The sequence below is a fragment of the Molossus molossus genome, unplaced genomic scaffold, assembly GCF_014108415.1.
Source record: "Molossus molossus isolate mMolMol1 unplaced genomic scaffold, mMolMol1.p scaffold_m16_p_10, whole genome shotgun sequence".
In the NCBI taxonomy this organism is placed as follows: domain Eukaryota; kingdom Metazoa; phylum Chordata; class Mammalia; order Chiroptera; family Molossidae; genus Molossus; species Molossus molossus.
Window position 1 is genome coordinate 106,136,827 of NW_023425345.1, and position 21,573 is coordinate 106,158,399.

Here is a 21,573-nt window from a genome sequence, read left to right on the forward strand (position 1 = left end):
AAAAAGTCAGTGCCCCTGACTAAATAGTCAGATATTGAATAGTTGTTTTTTTTTTAAGAGAATTTTACTTTATTTATTTTTGTTAATTCTCACCTGAGGATATTTTTTCATTAATTTATTTTTATTTAATTTTTTGTAAATCCTCACCCGAGGATTTTTTTTTTTCCTATTTATTCAGATAGAGTTGGACTGAGGGGGGCGGGGGCGCAGGAGAGACACATTGCTTGGTTACCTCTAGCATGACCCTGACTGGGGCCTGAGATCGAACCTGCAGCCCAGGTACATGCCCTTGATGGAATCAAATCCACAACCCTTTAGTCCATGGGCCTATGCTATAATTCCTGAGCCAAACTAGTCAGAGCAGATATTGCATGTTTTAAAAATTCTTTCGGCACATCAATTGAAAATCACTCCCCTAAGGTATAAAACCTATATGCATTATTCACAAAGATTCCAGTGGCGGGGTCATTGTTTTATTTCCCTTATTGTAATAAAAAATGAAATTTCATAATGATGCATCTAAGTATAATTTTCTAGTAGTTGAATATATAAAATGAATGATAAGAATTTCACTTTGTGTTTTTACTCTCTCATCTTTGCATTGAAGATTTTAGTGCCTCTGGTTTTGCTACAGCAAATGCTTTTGGAGCTGGCGAGACGTGGTCAAGAGCCTCTGCAAACATTGCTGCAGTTTGGTGTGACGTATCTGGAGGACTGTGCAGCAGAGCACATCATCCAGCAAGGTGGCTGGGTATGAGCTCTATTTTAAAAATCTTTTCTTTCAAAAAATTAAGTATAGGTTTACTATCACTTATATTATTTAATATTATGTAATATAGATTGTGTGACAATGGAAAGGCTGTTCTGCAGTTTAAGTTAAACTACTAAGATTTTACATATAGTAAATTGCTATGTGATAATTTATTTATATTTTTCAATCATCACCTGAGGATACATTTTTCATTGATTCTAGAGACAGGAAGGGACACAGAGAGAAACATCAATGTGAGGGAGACACATCGAACAATTGTCTCCCAAGTACGCCCAGACCAGGGGCTCGAACCTGGGTATGTGCCCTGACTTGGAATCAAAGCCATGACCCTTGGTGCAAAGGATGGTGTTCCAACCAACTGAACCACACCAGCCAGAGTGCTGTGTGGTATATATATTTTTAATATGTTTTAATTGATTTCACAGAGAGAGAGGGAGGGAGAGATATCGATGTGACAAAAATATCAATCAGTTGCCTCCTGCATACCCCCTACTGGGGATCAAGCCACAACCTGTCATGTGCCCTGACCAGGAATTGAACCAGGATCTCTCAGTCCATGGGACAGTGCTCAATCCACTGAGCCACACCAGCCAGGCTTAAGTAGTAGTTTTATTTTATTTATTTTTATTTTTAAAAATGTATTTACTTATTATTGTTACAGATGTTTCTCCTTTTCCCCCCAAGTTAATTAGTATTTTTAAATAGTTCTAATTATGAAACATTTCATACTAACAAAAAATATGTAAATAACTAAGGGATGCAGAATAATAAAATTACCACATATGGGTCTACTATGCCAGTCCTAGAGAAGAACACAGCCAGTACTTTTGAATTTCCTTATATGTCCCTCCTAGATTTCTATACGATTCTATATACTTCACAAAGATAACTCCTATTTTTTTAAATTGTAATTTAAATATGCCCAGCCGGTGTGGCTCCGTGGATTGAGCGTCGTCCCACGGACTGAGGAGATTCTGGTTCAATTCTTGGTCAGGGCACATGACAGGTTGTGTATTGATCCCTAGTAGGGGGCATGCAGGAGGCAACTGATCAGTGTTGCTCTCTTACTCCCTTACTCTCTCTAAAAAAAAAAATCTATTAATAACATACTAAAAAAATTATAGTTTAAACATACATATATACATACACCCAAACAATATATTATTTTGGAGTCACATGCGCTACCATTGAGCCATGAGGTCCCGACAATATATTATTTTGAACTTTATATGCCCTTGACCAGGAATCAAACCCGGGACCCTTGGGTCTGCAGGCTGATGCTGTAACTGCTGAGCTCCACTGGCCAGGGCTCTTGTCAATTTTTTTTTAAATTAATTTTTATTACAGATGTTTCTCCTTTTTCCCCCCAGACACCCTCCTCCCGATCTCTACCCCCAAGCATTGTTGTGAATGTCCATTGGTTATGCATGCATACATGCATATAAGTTCTTTGGTTTGTCTCATCCCTTCTCCCCAGCCCCTTCCTCTGAGGTTTGTCAGTCTGAACCATACTCCTTTCTGTGTCCCTGGGTCTATTTTTTTCATTATATTTCATAAATAAGTGAGATCATGTGGTATTTGTCTTTCTCTGATTGGCTTATTTGCTTAGCATAATACTCTCCAGGTCCCTCTATGTTATCTCAAAGGATAAGAGGTCTTTCTTTCTTACAGCTGCATAGTGTTCTCTCATTGTGTATATGTACCACAGGTTTTTTATCCACTCATCTACTAATGGACACTTGGGCTGTTTCTGAATCTTAGCAATTGTAAATAGGGCCACTATGAACATGGGAGTACATATATTCTTTTTAATTGGTATTTCAGGTTTCTTAGGATATATTCCTAGAATTGGGATCAAGAGTCAAATGGCAGTTCAATTTTTAATTTTTTGAGGAAACACCATATTGTTTTCCATAATGACTGTATTAGTCTGCATTCCCACCAGCAGTTTACTTGAATCCCCTTTTCTCCACACCCTCGCCAGCACTTGTTGTCTGATGATTTGGTGTGTTCATTTTTTCGTTTCCCTTGTGTTAGGGTTGTATCAGTGAAAATTCTGCTGTATGTGATATCTGAAATTTTGTTGCCTACATATCCTTCTAGGATTTTTATGGAATCGTGAGTCACATTTAAGTCTTTTATCTGTTTTGAGTTTATTCTTGTGTATGGTGTAGGTTGATGATCTAGTTTCATTTTTTTGCATATAGCTGTCCAATTTTCCCAATACAATTTATTAAAGAGGCTGTCTTTATTCCATTGTATAGAGCATACACCTTTGTCAAATATTAATTGAGCATAATGTCTTGGGTCAATGTCTGGGTTCTCTGTTCTGTTCCATTGATCTATATGCCTGTTTTTGTGTCAGTACTGGGCTGTTTTGATTACAGTGGCTTTGTAGTATAACCTGATATCCAGTATTGTGATCCTTTCTACTTTGTTCTTCTTTTTCAAGATTGCTGTGGCTCTTCGGGGTCTTCTTTTTTTGGTTCCATATGAACTTTTGAAGTATTTGTTCTAGTTCTGTGAAATATGTTGTTGGGATTTTAATGGGGATTGCATTGAATATATAAATTGCTTTGGGTAGTATGGACATTTTAATGATGTTAATTAATTCTTCCAATGCATGAACAAGGTATATACTTTCCCTTTTTTATATCTTCCTCTGTATCTTTTTTCAATGTCCCGTAGTTTTCTGCAAATAGGTCCTTTACTTCTTTGGTTAAGTTTATTCCTAGTTATCTTAATTTTTTTTCCACAGTGGTAAATGGAATTTTTTTTGTTTGTTGTCTACTGTGAGTTCAGTATTGGTGTATAAGAATGCCGTCGACACGCTGGCCAGTTTGGCTCAGCGTTTAGAGCTTTGGCCTGCAGACCAGAGAGGCCTGGGTTTGGTTCCCGCTAAGGGCATGTACCTCGGTTGTGATTTGTCCTTGGCCCTGGTTGGGGTCGTGTGAGTGGTGACCACTCAATGTGTCTCTCTCACATTGATGTTTCTCTCTCTTTTTCCCTCTCTCCCTTCCACTCTATCTCAAGATAAATGCAAAAATGTGCTTGGGTGAGGATAAAAAAAAAAGGATGCCGTTGATTTCTTGATGTTAACTTTGTACCTTGCTACTTTGCCAAATTATTTATTAAATCTAATAGATTAAAAAAAACTTTTTTTCCGTTACTGATTTTAGAGAGAGAGGAAGTGAGAGGGAGAGAGAAATAGAAACACTAATGAGAGAGAATATCAATTGGTCACCTCCTGCATGACCCCCACTGGGGATTGGGCCAACAACCTAGGCATGTGTACAGTCCTGGAATCGAATCATCAACCTCCTGGTGCATGGATTGACACTCAACCACTGAGCTACACTGGCTGGAAAAATCTAGTAGATTTTTGATGGAGTCCTTGGGGTTTTCTATGTACACTATTATTTCATCTACAAATAATGACAGTTACACTTTCTCCTTTCCAGTTTGGATCCCTTTTTATTTCTTTATTTTTATTTTTTGGTGAAACGCTGAAAGGTTCTTGGTCAAGTTCCAAATAAAGGGCAAAAGATTGGGCTAAATTTATTCATTTATTTTTTAAAACTTATTTTTATCGTTGAATGTATTACAGATGTTCCTCAATTCGCCCCCATTGACCTTCTCCTCCCCATTCCTGCCTCCCCCCTTTCCCCACACTGTTGTCTGTGTCCATTGGTTATGCATATATATGTATAAGTTCTTTGGTTTATTTCTTCTCACCCACCAACTCCCCTTCCCTTTGAGGTTTGTCATTCTAACAACCAATTTGTACTTCTTAATCCCTTCACCTTTTTCACCCATTCCCACAACCCTCCTCCCATCTGGCAACCAACAAAATGTTCTCTGTATCTATGAGAATGTTTCTGTTCTGCCTGTTCATTTTGTTTGTAAATTCAATTGTCGATAGATATGTATTCATTGCCATTTTGTTTGTTCATATATTTTATCTTTTTCTTCAAAAAGACCCTTCAGCATTTCATATAATAATGGTTTGGTGGTGATGAACTCCTCTGGTTTTTTTCTTGTCTGGTAAACTCTTTATATGGCCATCAATTCTAAATGACAGCTTTTCAGGATAGAGTAATCTTGGTTGTAGGTTCTTGCTTTTCATCACTGAATATTTCTTGCCTCTCCCTTCTGGCCTGCAAAGTTTCTTTTGAGAAATCAGCTGACAGCCTAATGGGAACTCCCTTGTAGGTAACTAGCTGCCTTTCTCTTGCTGCTTTTAAGATTCTCTCTTTGTCTTGAACCTTTTGCATTTTGATGATGATGTGTCTTGGTGTGGGCCTCTTGGGGTTCATCTTGTTTGGGACTCTCTGTGCTTCCTGGACTTGTATGTCTGTTTCCTTCACCGAGTTAGGAAAGTTTTCTGCCATATTGTTTCAAATACATTTTTGATTTCTTATTCTCTTTCTTCTCCTGGCACCTCCAAGATGCGAATGTTGGCACGCTTGAAGTTGTCCCGGAGGTTCCTTACTCTATCCTCATTTTTTTGGATTCTTTTTCTTTTTGCTGTTCTGATTGGGTGTTTTTTGCTTCCTTATATTCCAAACCAATGGTTTGCTTCTTGGCTTTACCTACTCTACTATTGAATCTGTGTAAATTATTCTTTATTTCAGTTAGTGCCTTCTTCATTTCTGACTGGTCCTTTTTTATGCCCTTGAGGCCCTCACTAAGTTCACTGAGGTTCTCACTAAGTCCATTGAGCATCCTTCCAAGACAGGTCAATCCTATGGTAAAGCAACAGGCAGCAGCTTGGGTGGGCCTGAAAGTTGGGTGGGGCGGGGCCTCAGAGAATCACCAGGGTGGGACAAACAGTGAGCCAGGTTGCTGGATCCCACATATAGCGGCTGTCTGCTTGTCCCTGGGAAGGGCTCACCAAAAGAACAAAGGCCTCTGACAGCACATCTGTCCAGGAGAAAGCCCCCTCTCCAGCCCTCACTCTAATGCCAAACAACTCAGTTCTTCCCCATATGACTCTGATGCCTTTCAAGCCTCCCCCATGCTGGAGCCCTGAGGGTGCGAGTCCGGTAAGTCCGTGCACAGGCCCTTTAAGAGGAGCTGCCTGAGGCGCCAGTCACCTCAGCCTCCCTCAGCCTCAGTTTATGCTTGTTTTTCCAGCAAGAAGTTATGGGGATTCTCTTTCTGGCACTGGAACCCTGAGCTGGGTGCCTGGTGTGGGATGGGGACCCCTCAGTCCTCAGGGAGGACCATCACAGCTGAGGTGTCCTCCTGATTTTTATCCGTCACACATGGGTGTGGGACCAGTCTCGATGTGACTTCTTTAATTTCACAGTTGTAGGACTTCCATTCAGCTTGATTTCAGGCAGTTTTGAATGATGGTTGTTCTGTAGTGTAGTTGTAACTTTCATGTGGTTGTGGGAGGACGTGATACCACACGTTTACCTACGCTGCCATCTTGACCGGAAGTCCAAACCGGCCTGGGCCGGAAGTCCTTATAATTTCTTCATGTCTAATTGCTATGGCTAAGACTTCCAGTAGTATGTTAAATAAGAATGGCGAAAATGGGCATCCCTGTCTTGATCCTGTCCCTAAACGAAATACTTGAAGTTTTTGCCCATTGAGTATGATGTTGGCTGTAGATTTTTTTTTTGCTGTTCTTGATTTTTTTTTTTAATTTATTTTTTTTTATAAATTTTTATTTATTTTTTTGTTACAGATATTTTACCTTTTTACCCCATTGGCACCCCCACCCCACCCCACCCCACCTCCGCCCCATCCCCGGCTTAGTTGTCCATGTCCATTGGTCATGCATACATGCATATAAGTTCTGTGGTTTATCTCTTCCCACCCCCCACCCCCCCACCCCCTCTTCTGAGGGATGTCAGTCTGTGCCCTACTTCCATGTTTCTGGGTCTACTGTATTCCTCAGACTGTTATGTTCATTATATTTCATATATAAGTGAGATCATGTGGTATTTGTCTTTTTCTGCTTGGCTTCTTTCACTCAGGATAATACTTTCCAGGTCCCTCCACGTCATCTCAAAGGATGAGAGATCTTTCTTTCTTACCGCTGCATAGTACTCCATTGTGTATATGTACCACAGCTTTTTTATCCATTCGTCTACTGGTGGACACTTGGGCTGTTTCCAGATCTTAGCTATTGTAAATAGTGCTGCTATGAACATGGGGGTACGTATATTCTTCCTGATCGGTGTTTCAGGCTTCTTAGGGTATATTCCCAGCAGTGGGATCACTGGGTCAAATGGAAGTTCAATTTTTAATTTTTTGAGGTAGCACCATATTGTTTTCCATAGCGGCTGCACCAGTCTGCATTCCCACCAGCAGTGTATTAGAGTCCCCTTTTCTCCACACCCTCGCCAACACTTGTTGTTTGATGATTTGTTGATGGCGGCCATTCTGACAGGTGTGAGGTGATACCTCATTGTTGTTTTAATTTGCACCTCTCTGATGATTAGTGATGTTGAGCATTTCTTCATATGTCTTTTGGCCATTTGTATGTCCTGTTTGGAGAGGTGTCTATTCAGCTCTTCTGCCCATGTTTTAATTGGGTTCTTTGTCTTCCTTTTGTGGAGTTGTATGAGCACTCTATATATATTGGAAATTAACCCCTTATCTGATACATCATTGGCAGTGATGTTCTCCCATACAGTGGGTTGCCTTTCCATTTTGATGATTGTTTCTTCTGCTGTGCAGAAGCTTTTTAGTTTGATGTAGTCCCATGTGTTCATTTTCTCCTTTATTTCTGTTGCCTTAGGTGATGTATCAGTGAAAATTCTGCTCCGTATGATGTCCGAAATTTTGTTGCCTACATTTTCTTCTAGAATTTTTATGGATTCACGGGTCACATTTAAGTCTTTTATATCCATTTCGAGTTTATTTTTGTGTATGGTGTAAGTTGATGGTCTAGTTTCATTTTTTTGCATGTAGCTGTCCAATTTTCCCAACACCATTTATTAAAGAGGCTGTCTTTACTCCACTGTATGCTCTTGCCACCTTTGTCAAATATTAATTGAGCGTATTGCCTTGGGTCCATTTCTGGGCCTTCAGTTCTGTTCCACTGGTCTATATGCCTGTTCTTGTGCCAGTACCAGGCTGTTTTGGTTACAGTCGCCTTGTAGTATAACCTGATATCTGGTATTGTGATCCCACCTACTTTGTTCTTCTTTTTCAAGATTGCTATGGCTATTCGGGGTCTTTTTTGGTTCCATATGAACTTTTGAAGTATATGTTCTAGTTCTATGAAATATGTCGTTGGTATTTTGATGGGGATTGCGTTGAATCTATAGATTGCTTTGGGTAGTATGGACATTTTAATTATGTTAATTCTTCCAATCCATGAACAGGGTATGTGCTTCCACTTTTTTATATCTTCCTCTATTTCTTTTTTCAATGACCTGTAGTTTTCTGCAAATAGCTCCTTTACTTCTTTGGTTAAGTTTATTCCTAGGTATCGTAATTTTTTTGGCGCGATGGTAAATGGGATTGTTTTTTCAGTTTCTCTTTCTGTGAGTTCATCATTGATGTACAAGAATGCCGTCGATTTCTTGACGTTAATTTTGTATCTTGCTACTTTGCCAAATTCATTTATTAAGTCTAATAGATTTTTGATGGAGTCTTTAGGGTTTTCTATGTACAATATCATGTCATCTGCAAATAATGACAGATTCACTTACTCCTTTCCAGTTTGGATCCCTTTTATTTTTTCTTCATGTCTCATTGCTGTGGCTAAGACTTCCAGTACAATGTTAAATAAGAGTGGTGAAAGTGGACATCCCTGTCTTGTTCCTGTTCTTAATGGAAATGTTTTTAGTTTCTGTCCATTGAGTATGATGTTGGCTGTAGGTCTTTCATATATGGCCTTTATTATGTCGAGATATGATCCCTCTATTCCTACATTGCTGAGCGTTTTTATCAGAAATGGATGCTGGATTTTGTCGAATGCTTTTTCAGCATCTATTGATATGATCATGTGGTTTTTATTCTTCATTTTGTTTATGTGGTGTATCACGTTTATTGATTTGGGAATGTTGTACCAGCCTTGCATCCCTGGAATGAATCCCACTTGGTCATGGTCAATAATTTTTTTGATGTATTTCTGGATCCGATTTGCTAATATTTTGTTCAGGATTTTGGCGTCTATGTTCATCAGGGATATTGGCCTGTAGTTTTCTTTTTTCGTAGTGTCTTTTTCTGGTTTTGGAATTAGAATTATGCTGGCCTCATAGAACGTGTTTGGAAGTCTTCCTTCTTCTTGAATTTTTTGAAATAGTTTGAGGAGAATGGGTGTTAGTTCTTTTTTGAATGTTCGGTAAAACTCCCCCGTGAAGCCATCTGGGCCTGGGCTTTTGTTTGCTGGGAGAGTCTTGATTACCTCTTCAATTTCCTTAGTTGTTATTGATCTGTTCAAGTTTTCTATCTCTTCCGGGAATAGTTTTGGGAGACTGTGTGTTTCTAGAAATTAGTCCATTTCGCTTAGATTGTCGAATTTGTTGCCATATAGTTGTTCGTAGTAGTTGTTAACGATCTTTTGTATTTCCGTGGTGTTGGTTGTTACTTCTCCTCTTTCATTTCTGATTTTGTGTATTTGGTTCTCTCTCTTTGTTTCTTGGTGAGTCTAGCTAAGGGTCCATCAATCTTGTTTATCTTTTCGAAAAACCAGCTCTTTGTTTCATTGATCCTTTGAATTGTTTTTTTGGTCTCTATGTCATTTATTTCTGCTCTGATCTTTACTATTTCCTTCCTTCTACTTGCTCTGGGGTTTTCTTTTTGTTTGCTTTCTAATTGTTTAAGTTGTGAGGTTAGACAGTCAATTAGAAATTTTTCTTGTTTTTTGAGGTAGGCCTGTAGTGCTATGAACTTCCCTCTCAGAACTGCTTTCGCTGCATCCCATAGATTTTGTGTTGTTGTGTGTTCATTTTCATTGGTTTCCAGGAAGTTTTTAATTTCTTCCTTGATCTCCTCGGTGACCCCTTCATTGTTTAATAACATGCTATTTAGCCTCCATGTGTTGAAATGTCTTTGCATGTTCTTGTTGCAATTGATTTCTAGTTTCATGTCGTTGTGATCTGAGAAGATGCTTGATATGATTTCAATCTTCTTGAACTTGTAGAGATTTAGTTTGTGCCCTATCATGTGGTCTATCTTTGAGAATGTCCCATGTGCACTTGAGAAGAATGTGTATTCTGTAGCCTTGGGGTGTAATTCTCTGTACATATCTATTAAATCCATTTGGTCTAGTGCTTCATTTAGAGTCTCTGTTTCCTTGCTAATTTTTTGCCTAGAGGATCTATCCAGTGCTGTCAATGGGGTGTTGAAGTCCCCTGCTATGATTGTATTGCTGTCGATTTCTCCTTGGAAGTCCTCCAGAAGATTTTTAATATATTTTGGTGCTCCTATATTGGGTGCATATATGTTTATCAAGGTTATATCTTCCTGTTGGATAGATCCTTTCAATATTATGTAGTGGCCGTCTTTGTCTCTAGTTATGGTCTTCATTTTGAAATCTGTTTTATCAGATATGAGAATTGCTACCCCAGCTTTTTTTTGCTTTCCATTTGCTTGGAAAATTTTTTTCCATCCCTTCACTTTCAACCTATGTGAGTCTTTTGTTGTGACGTGGGTCTCTCGCAAACAACATATAGATGAGTCATGCTTTCTTATCCAATCAGCTACTCTGTGTCTTTTTATGGGAGCATTCAATCCATTTACGTTTAAGGTGATTATTGATATGTACTTATTTATTGCCATTTTTGTTTAGTGTGGTTCTATTTTTCTTCCCATTTCTACTGGTAATTACAGCAGTCCTTTTAACATTTCTTGCAGTGCTGGTTTGGTGCTAATGTATTCCCTTAGCCTTTTTTTGTCTGGGAAGCTCTTTATTTGATCTTCTATTTTGAATGATAGCCTTGCTGGGTAGAGTAGTCTTGGATTCAGATTCTTGTTTTTCATGACTTTGATTACTTCATGCCATTCTCTTCTGGCCTGTAGTGTTTCTTGTGAGAAATCAGCTGAGAGCCTTATGGGGTTCCCTTTGTAGGTAAACTGTTGCTTATCTCTTGCTGCTTTTAGGATTCTCTCTGTCTTTAATTTGTGGCATTTTAATTACTATGTGTGTTGGTGTGGGCCTGTTTGGGTTCTTCTTACTTGGGACTCTCTGTGCTTCTTGAACTTGAATGCCTTCTTCCTTCACCAAATTAGAGAAGTTTTCTGTCACTATTTTTTTGAATATATTCTCTATCCCTTGCTCATTTTCTTCTTCTTTGGGGACTCCTATGATGCGAATATTATTACGTTTCCAGTTGTCCCATAGTTCTCTTAAGCTGTCTTCCTGTTTTTTAATAGTTTTCTCCTTTTGTTTTTCTGATTGGTTGATTTTTTCTACCCTGTCTTCTAATTCACTGATCCGGTCCTCAGCTTCCTCTACTCTGCTTTTTAAATCTTCCAATGTGTTTTTCATTTCTGATATGTCATTTTTTATCTCTTCTTGTTGGTTTTTAATTTCCAGTTGGCTTATTTTCAGTGTCTCTATGTCCTTACTCATGCTGTTCAGCTTCCTCAAGATCATGGCTCTGAATTCTAGCTCTGTTAACATGCCTAACTGCTCCACATTGATCTCATCTTCGGTGGAGGTCTCTTGCTCTTTCATTTGGCTTCTGTTTCTGTGTTTCACCATTTTGGCTATCACTGTGGGCTTTGGAGCCTGTCAAGTTCTCCCTGTGGGTGTTGGTGTTCTGCTGTTTGTGGCTCCCTCTCCTGTATTTAGATGAGCGAGGGAGGAGCCACGTTGAACACCACTGTCAAGTCTTACTTTCCTGGTTAAAGTTGCCAGCCCAGGAAAGGTACTGTTATCCTCTAGCTTTTTGCCTGGAGGCTAGCAGCTAGGTTACTTGATGAGTTTTGGGTTGTCAGTTGATTGAAAAACTCCCTCTGGTGCTCAGCCAAGGGGCTTTCCCGAGGGTGGGGCAGATGCTGGTCGTTAGTGAGCCTCAATTAGCACTTCAATGGCCCACAGGGTGGGGTTGGATCTCCGAGGGAGGGGCTGCTGCCTCTCCCCAGAGCCCTGGGAAGGAGCAATGTGGCCACCGTCCTGCATGGCTGCACTCAGCCAAAGCTCTGAGCGCCCTCCAAACCCCAAGTGTCCCGACACAGTTCCAGTCCAGTCCGCCCTCCCTCTGCCGGAGCCCAAGGTGAGTGGCTGTGGCTGTTTCAGCCTCTGTCCCGGCTGCACTGTGGAGCTGCCTGGGAGTGTAACCCGAGGGCGCTGCTCCCAGCTAAGGCCGCTGCCGAGCTGCCGACCGTGGGCTCCCAGCCCCCGTCTCGCGCCTTCGCAAGCCTACCGGGATGGAGTCAGTGTCCCTCGTTGTATGGTCCTCACAAGCTGTTTTTTTGTTGGTTTTTCCCGTCGATTTGTCTGTGTTATAGTTGTAATTCCGTTTGGTTCTGGGAGACGGTCTGTGTAGCTCCGTTCACTCCGCCGCCATTTTTCGGTTCTTGTTCTTGTTTTTTAATATTAATTTTTTTTTCTTTCTTTATTTTTAGACGGAAAGGGAGAGGGAGCAAGAGATAGAAACATCGATGAGAAAGAACATCAATTGGCCGCCTCCTGTATGCCCTGCACTGGGAGTTTGGCCCACAACTGTGCATGTGCCCTAAATGGGATTCAAACTGGTGACCTCTTGGACTTGGGTTGATGCTCTACCACTGAGCCACATTAGCCGGGTGACTATAGATTTTTCATATATGGCTGTTATTATGTTGAGATATGATCCCTCTAGTCCCACATTGCTGAGTATTTTTATCAGAAATTGATGCTGGATTTTGTCGAATGCTTTTCCAGCATCTATTCATATGATAATATGGTTTTTATCTTTCATTTTGTGTATGTGGTGTATCACATTTATTGGTTTGTAAATATTGTAACAGTCTTGCATCCTTGGGATGGATCTTACTTGGTCATGATGATTTTTTTTTTTTTTTTTGTACATGCCCCTAGCAGGAACCGAACCCGGGACTCTCTGGTCCGCAGGCCGACGCTCCAACCACTGAGCCAAACCAGCCAGGGCATGAATAATTTTTTAATGTATTGCTGGATCTGATTTACTAATATTTTGTTAAGGATTTTGGCATTCTATGTTCATTAGGGATATTGGCCTGTAATTTTCTTTCTTTGTATAGTCTTTATCTGGTTCTGGAATTAGAATTATGTGGGCCTCATAAAATGAGTTTGGAAGTCTTCCTTCTTGAATTTTTTGGAATAGTTTGGGGAGAATGGATGTTAGTTCTTCCTTGAAAGTTCAGTAAAACTCCCCTGTGAAGCCGTGGTATCCAGGCTTTTGTTTGCTGGGAGATTCTTGATTACATCTTCAATTTCCTTAGTGGTTATTGATCTGTTGTCGTTTTCTCTCTTTTCCCAGCTCAGGTTTGGGAGACTATTTGTTTCTAGAAATGTGTCCATTTCGCCTAGATAGTCCAATTTGTTGGCTGTAATTGTTCATAGTATTTGTTAATGATCTTTTGTATTTCTGTGGTGTCAGTTGTTACTTCTGTTTCTTTTCTGATTTTGTTTATTTGGATTCTCTCGCTTTGTTTCTTGGTGCGTCTAGCTAAGGGTCCATCAGTCTTGTTTACCTTTTAAAAAAAACAGCTCTTTGTTTTATTGATCTTTTGAATTGTTTGTTTTAGTCTTTATGTCGTTTATTTCTGCTGTGATCTTTACTATTTCTTTCCTTCTACTTGCTCTGGGTTTTTCTTTTTGTTTGCTTTCCAGTTCTTCAAGTTGTGAAGTTAGATAGACAATTAGAAATCTTTCTTGTTTCTTGAGGTAGGCCTGTAGTGTTATGAACTTCCCTCTCAGAACTCTTTTCCTGCGTCCCATAGATTTGGTGGTGTTGTGTGTTCATTTTCATTGGTTTCTATGAAGTTTTTAATTTCTTCCCTGATCTCCTTGGCATCCCATTCATTGTTTAATAACATGCTATTTAGCCTCCATGTGTTTAAATGTTTTTGCTGTAGTTAATTTGTAGTTTCATGCCATTGTGATCTGAGGAGATATTTGATATGATCTCAATCTTCTTGAACTTGTTGAGACTTAGTTTATGTCCTAACATGTGGTCTCTCAAATGGATTTAATAGATATCTTCAAAGAATTACACCCCAAAACTGCAGAATTCACATTCTTCTCAAATGCACATGGGACATTCCGTTTACTTGGAAAATTTTTTTCCATCCTTTCACTTTCAACCTATGTGAGTCTTTTGTTATGAGGTGGATCTCTTGTAAACAACATATATATGAGTCATGCTTTTTATCCAATCAGCTACTCTGTCTTTTGATCGGAGCATTTAATCCGTTTATATTTAAGGTTATTATTGATATGTACTTATTGCCATTTTTGTTTATTATGGTTATGTTTCTCTTCCTAGTTCTTCTACTTATTACAGCAGTCCTTTTAACATTTCTTGGAGTGCTGGTTTGGTGCTAATATATTCCCTTAGCATTTTTTTTTTTTCCGGGAAGCTCTTTATTTCACCTTCTATTTTGAATGATAGCCTTGCTGGATAGAGTAGTCTTGGATTCAGACCTTGTTTTTCATTATGTTGATTACTTCATGCTATTCCCTTCTGGCCTGTAGTGTTTCTGTTGAGAAGTCAGCTTATAGCCTTATGAGGGTTCTTCTGTAGGTAACCTGTTGCTTATCTCTTGCTGCCTTTAGGATTCTCTCTTTTTCTTTAATTTTTGGCATTTTAATTCTGTGGGTCTTGGTGTGGGCCTCTTTGAGTTCTTCTTACTTGGGGCTCTCTGTGCTTCTTAAACTTGTATGCTTTTTTTCTTTACTGAATTAGGGAAGTTTTTTGTCTCTATTTCTTCAAGTATGTTCTCTAACCCTTGCTCATTTTCTTCTTCTTCTTGCACTCCTATGATGTGGATATTGTTATGTTTCATGTGGTACACCACAGTTTTCTTAGGCTGTCTTCCTGTTTTTTTTTGTTTTTTCCTTTTGGTTTTTCTGATTGGGTGGTTTTTTCCTACCCTGTCTTCTATTTCACTGATGTGATCATTGGCTTCCTCTTCTCTGCTGGTTATTCCTTCCAATGTATTCTTTATTTCTGCTATGTCATTCTTTATTTCCAGTCAGTTGGTTTTCAGTGTTTCTGTATCTATACTCATGCTGTTGAGCTTTGTTATGATTATTTCTCTGAACTCTCCCTTTAATATATTGCTTAACTCTATGTCATGTATTTCTTCTCCTGCAGAATTTTCTTGTTCTTTCATTTGGGATTTGTGTCTCTGTTTCACCATTTTGGCTGTCTCAGGGGTTTTGGAGCCTGCCAAATTGTCCCTGTGGGTGTTGGTGTTCTACTGTTTGTGGCTCCCTCTACTGGGTTTGGATGAGTATAGAAGGGACCCACGTTAAACACCACTGTCAAGTCTTACTTTCCTGGGTAGATTGTAAGCCAAGGAAAGGTTCAGTTATCCTCTAGCTTTTTGCCTGGATACTATTAGTCTCAGTTACCTAACAAGCCTCGATTTGTAGCCCTCATCTGAATGAAAAATCCCTCAGGTGTAAGAGGATTTTCAGTGGGTAGAGCACTTGCTTGCTATCAGACTGGATGTTAATGAGCCTCAATATGCATTTTTCTGGCCTGGACTGGTGGTGTTTAATTCCTGTGGAAGGGGCCGTTGCTTCTCCCCAGGGCTTTGAGTAAGGTGGCTACTGTCCTATGAGGGAGTGATTGAGGACAAAACTCCAGATGTCTTCCCATCCAGCTGTCTTCTGAGCCAGGAGCCCTGAGCCAGGAGTCCCAGATACTCTCCACACAACTTCAGTCCAGTTTGCCCTCCCTCTGCCTGAGCCCAAGGTGAGTGGATGTAGCTGATTTTAAGCTTTTTTTAAAACCCCTGCTTTCTCAGAGAGAAGGTCACTCAGCTAATACCGCTCTCCGCTGCTGTCTGTGCTCTCCCAGCCGGCCCTCATGTGCCTCTGCAGTTCCTACCAGGCTCGATTTGGGCGTTCTCTTTCTGTCCCTGATTATACGGGTTCTGTCCAGCTGCTTTTCAGTTGGTTTTTCCTGATGATTTGTCTTTATTTTAGTTGTAATTCCAATTTGGTCCTGGGAGACGGTGTTGTGTAGCTTCCATTCACTCCACCACCATTTTCCACTTTGCCAGGACTATATTTCTTCTTTTTTTTTTTTTTTTGCAATTTTTATTAATTCATTTTTGTTACAGATGTTTCTTTTCCCCCCCTAGACACCCTCCTCCCGACACCCCCCCACCCCAGCATTGTTGTCTATAGAAATATATTTCTTTATTTCATAATTATAAAGGGGAAAATAAAATAATGCTGAAATATCTAACTCTTTGAATTAAGAATACCTTTGATTCAAAAACTAATTCTTGGCCAATTGCATGGACAGTTAAACTTTCCTGCCACTACCTCCAACCAGGATTCATTTAAGTAAATACAGAAAATTTGCCTGGCTGGTGTGGCTCAGTGGATTGAGCGTCGTCCCATGTACTGAGAGGTTCCAGTTCCATTCCCAGCTGGGGTGGGTGCCCAGGTTGCAGGCTTGATCTCTAAGTTGGGGTTGTGCAGGAGGCAGCCAATTGATGTGTCTCTCTCACTTCAGTGTTTCCATCTTTCTCTCCCTTCCTCTCTTTCTAAAAACTCAATAAAAACATATTTAAAAAATAAATGAAAATAAAAAATATATATATATGGAAAATGAGGTTAAAAACATTTTAATATACAGTACAAAATGGTGTAAGATAAGAGTCTTCAGGAAAGTTTATTATGCCAAAAAGGCATAAGAAACCAGACAGTTACATGAAACATTGATAGTTGTATGACTGAAAAACAAATTGCTAACACCAATATAGAGGTGTCCCCATTTATTTGGCAACACAGTCTCAGTATAGTCTGAAGAAGACTCATATGGTGGAAATAAAACTGTAGGATTAAAGAATAAAATGAATAAACTCCTTAGGACTACAATTAAAGGGGAAAATAGTTCATTCAATTAAAGTGTGGTAACAACACAATGTAAACACTGATCAGTCTGTTACCCATATTACATTTATCACAGAGTATAGTCCGAGAGGACATTATGCCAATGCCTAGATTTTCATTTTTTAATTTTGCACAAATGTTTAACTGAAAGTGGCATAAGCTCCAGATCTCTCTTCCAAAGATGGGTTTTCATTCCAGACTGGTTGTATCCTGAAGAGATCAAAGGTCTCCATGAGGTAAAATCACCACCTGTAGTTATAGTCTATATTCCTGTTTTCAGACATTTTGAGCCATTTTTTATTTGTGTAACAACTCAGAGACGCAATTTTAAAAAGCAAAACAAAACCCACCAAAAATTGAGAAAAGTAAAATGATTTTATGCAGATTTTTTTTTTAAGTGTTCATGATTTAGTGGAATTAGGACCTTCTTACCATGCTAACGATTACTTATGTTGCTCATTTTGTGAGATTTCATTACAATGAGAGCGGCACACTGTCAGCTTGGTTTTGTGGCTGTTGATAGTTATTCTTCCTTGAATTGGAATACATTTCCAGTTGCTGTCAAACAAATTTTGCTTACTGTGTCATGAAAGTTGAGTTCTCATAAAGTTTCTGCTGTAGGTGGCAAACTGAATATCCTCATAATTTTTCTTTTATTCCTCTTGGCATACATGAAGAAACCAAAACTAATGAGGATCACTACCAAGTAAACACTGGTGGCTTCGTTTCAGGCTCATGAACACTGTAATCGATAGAGCCATCATCACCCATCGCTCGGGAACTCCCGGGCATGGGGATTTCTCACTCCCAAGGCAGCAGACAATCAGGCAGCTCCACTTACTCCAGACCCTCTCCCCCAGAGTTGAGCTAGACTTAGAGGAATCCACTTTTTCTCATTCTTAAAGAAGCAGAGCATTTGGGGTGCCTAACGTGGAATTCCTTGGGTGGAATGTTTACAGGTCTACTGGAACAGTCAGATACCAGTTTACACTCTTCTTCAAAGCATCAGGTTCTCTTTCCTTTATAACTTCTGACTGAGAGCTGTGTTCTCTTCTGGTGTGAACCTCCATATCAGACCTAATCTGCCCATCTTCTTGTGGGAGAAGGTTGTCACAGTGAGACCTGCCTCTTGAACTACTCTGTCCTGGTTCATGTTGTGCATCCAAGAGTCTTCTCTGTGCCTCCTTTGTGCATAGAGGATGAGAAAGGGACTTGTCCAGCTCTCGTTTTCCCACTGCCATTGCTGCTAATCATGGGTGTCTCCACCCAGGACCCTTCCTGGTACTTTACAACAAAGGAAGAAGAAAGATACAGCCTTCCTTTTACAGTTTTCAGTTTTATTATGATGTAGTACATCAGAGTTTGTTGGTGGTTCTAACTTGTTACAGAGAAAGTATTTTATTCAACTAAAATGTGTGCTAAAGAAAAGAGCAATAATATAAAGAATTTGTTCATATTTAAAATGTGTTTTTATCTCTAAATGTGAATGCCCAATCTGTATTTCACATTGTTAGGTCTAAGCACCTCTTTTGTGTGTGTGTTTAAAATCAAGAAATTGTGCCTTGGCTGGTTTGGCTCAGCGGTTATAGTTTCAGCCTGTAGACCAGAGAGACCTGGATTCAGTTCCCACTGAGGGCACGTACCTCGGTTGCAGTTTGTCCCAGGCCCCAGTTGGGGTCATGTGGGTGGCAGCCAGTTCATGTGTCTCTCTCACATCATTGTTTCTCTCTCTCTCTTCCTCCCTCTCTATCTCAAGATAAATACAAAAATGTCCTCAGGTGAAGATAAAAATAATAAATAAATAAAATCAAGAGATTGCTTCTTGGCTAATTGGTAAAAATGTATACTCTATACGAAGTGTCAACATGAATCACCTTTAAGATACTTTGTATTGTGCCCAGCTGGTATGGCTCAGTGGTTGAGCGTTGACCCATGAACCAAGAGGTCGCTAGTTCTATTCCTGGTCAGGGCATATGCCCAGGTAGGTTATAGGCCAAATCCCCAGTGGGGGGCCTGCAGGAGGCGACCAACTGATGTTCTCTCATCGATATTTCTCTCTCTCTCCCTCTTCCTTCCTCTCTCTCTAAAAAAATCAATAATAATAAAAAAAGATACTTTGTATTTAAACACTGTATTGACATCTCTTAAAACCAATTGGCCACTCTTCTGGAGAGGAATCATTTGTCTTTGCAATGTTGCATGCCTGTTATGTAAATTCTAGTATAATTTCCATAGGTAATGTGTTTGTCTTCAGCTACTTGAACATGACATCAAGGAGAAACAAACTACCTAATTCCCAAAGTGGTACTAGTTATGAAAACATATAGGAAAGTAGTGATAGCATGTAGTTGTTTAGGGAGAGATAGGATTTGGGCATATAGATTTCCAGAGAGAAAAAATATTTTGTTCTCTGAATTGTAAAAAAGAAATGACTAGGATAAATGCCTTCTGGAGTTCTCCAGATAGTTTTGCTATTTCTATGACTTAACGTTTTATTATTGTTTTTGTGTTAGTACCTTTGAGATGATTTTTCCATTTTACTGGTATTGAGAAAAGCACTTTATTTTATTTTATTTTTTATTAATCCTCTCCTGAGGATATTTTTCCCATTGATTTTTGGAGAAAGTGGAAGGGAGGGAGGGACGGAGAGAGAGAGAAAGGGAGGAACGTAGATGTGAGAGAGACACATTGATTAGTTGCCTCCTGCACATGCCCCAGCGGGGCCAGGGATTGAACCTACATCTCAGGTACATGCCCTTGACTGGGAGTCAAACCCAGGACACTTTAGCCCTTGCCAGTTTAGCTCAGAGGTTGAATATCAGCCTACAGACCAGTGTCCTGGGTTTGGTTCCCGCTAGGGGCACGTACCTCGGTTGCAGTTTGTCCCCGGCCTTGGTTGGGTTGTGTGGGTGACAGCCACTCGATGTGTCCCTTTCACATCGATGTTTTTCTCTCTCTCTCTCTCCCCCCCTCTCCCTTCCACTCTATCTGAACAAAAAAATGGAAAAATGTCCTCGGGTGAGGATAAAAACAAAACAAAAAGCAAAACCCAGGATGCTTTAGTACATGGGCTGACACCCTATCCACTGAGCCACATCAGCCAGAGTGAGAAGAGCACTGTGGTGATGTTTAGAAGTGAGGTGACCAGTCTGAATTTATTTATTTAGTTACTTATTTATTTATTTAATTTTATCCTCACCTGAGGATTTTTCTTTTTTTCCATTTTTGTTTAGATAGAGTGAGAGAGAGAGAAACATCGACTTGAAAGGGACACATCGAGTGGCTGCCTCTCCCACGACCCCAACCAGGGCTGGGGATGAATTGCAACCGAGGTACGTGCCCTTGACCAGAATTGAACCCGCGACTCATAGTTCCGCGGGCCAGCGCTCCAACTGCTGAGCTGAATTTTTTTTTTTTTTTTTTTTATCCTCACCCGAGGACATTTTTCCATTTTTTGTACAGATAGAGTGGGAGGGAGAGAGAGGAAAGGAGAGAGAGAGAGAAACATTGACGCGAAGGGACACATCGAGTGGCTGCCACCCGCACGACCAACCAGGGCCGGGGACAAACTGCAACCGAGGTACGCGCCCTTAGCGGGAACCGAACCCGGGTCTCTCTGGACCGCAGGCCGACGCTCTAACCGCTGAGCCAAACTGGCCAGGGCTGAGCTGAATATTTTTTAATAGACTTTGGTTTTTAGAGCAGTTTTAGGTTCACAGAAATATGGAGCCAGAGATACAGAGATTTCACATATACTCCCTGCCCCCACACATGCATAGCCTCACCCATAGTCAACATCTCCCACTAGAGAGGCCAGTAGTTATAATTGATGAATGTACATTGACACATCATGATCAGCCAAGGTCCATAGTTTACATTAGGGTTCACTCTTGGTATTGTACGTTCTATGATTTTTTTTTTTTTTTATTTATTTTTTTATCCTCACCCGAGGACATTTTTTTATTTTTTGTTCAGATAGAGTGGAAGGAAGAGAGAGAGAGAGAGAGAGAGAGAGAGAGAGAAACATCAACGTGAAAGGGACATATCGAGTGGCTGCCACCCGCACGACCCAATCAGGGCCGGGGACAAACTGCAACTGAGGTACATGCCCTTAGCGGGAACCGAACCTGAGTCTCTCTGAACCGCAGGCCGATGCTCTAACCGCTGAGCCAAACTGGCCAGGGCTGTACATTCTATGATTTTATGATCACATGTATCCACCATTATAGTATTATTACACTGCCCTAAATATCTGTATTCCACTTATTAGTCCTTCTTCCCCTTAACTTCTGGCAACCACTGATTTTTTTACTGTCTTCATAATTTTGCCTTTTCCAGAATGTCATGTAGATGGAACTATGCAGTATATACGTAGCCTTTTCAAACCGGCTTCTTTCATTTAATATGCATTTATGTTTTTTCATGGCTTGAGAGCTCATTTTTTTTGTTTTGTTTACATAACTTTTTTTTTTTTTTAATTTCAGATTTTAGAGAGAGGAAGGGAGAGGGAGAGAGAAACATCGATGAGAGAGAACATCATTTGGTTGCCTCTTGTATGTCCCCTACTGGGGATCGGGCCTACAACCTGGGCATGTACCCTGACCTGGAATTGAACCGGCAACCTCTTGATGCATGGGTCGATGCTCAACTACTGAGCCACATCGGCTGGGCCGCATTTGTTTTTAGCACTGAATAATAAATACTCCACTGTCTGGCTGGACCACCATTTATCTCTTTTCCTACTGAAGTAGATCTTGGTTGCTTCCAAATGTTGGCAATTATGAGGAAAACT

General features: G+C 40.1%; 1 protein-coding gene and 1 pseudogene across 19 annotated transcripts in view; one reads left to right on the forward strand and one right to left on the reverse strand.

Annotated features, from left to right (window-relative positions):
• Positions 1 to 21,573, forward strand: part of BCL2L13 (BCL2 like 13) — a 147,696-nt gene that overhangs the window by 80,734 nt on the left and 45,389 nt on the right. For 12 of the 19 annotated variants that reach the window (XM_036253133.1, XM_036253129.1, XM_036253139.1 and 9 more), the window contains one exon: positions 608 to 751. The exons of 1 other annotated variant lie outside the window; for it this stretch is intronic. In XM_036253133.1, coding sequence (XP_036109026.1) covers positions 638 to 751 — 114 coding nt within the window. In that variant the 5' untranslated portion in view covers positions 608 to 637. Of the gene's footprint in view, positions 1 to 607; positions 782 to 973; positions 1,047 to 15,538; positions 15,650 to 21,573 lie in introns of those variants that run through there. 6 more of the 19 variants (XM_036253135.1, XM_036253138.1, XR_004958416.1 and 3 more) reach the window with 6 other exon arrangements.
• LOC118624692 lies at positions 17,256 to 17,552 on the reverse strand (annotated as a pseudogene).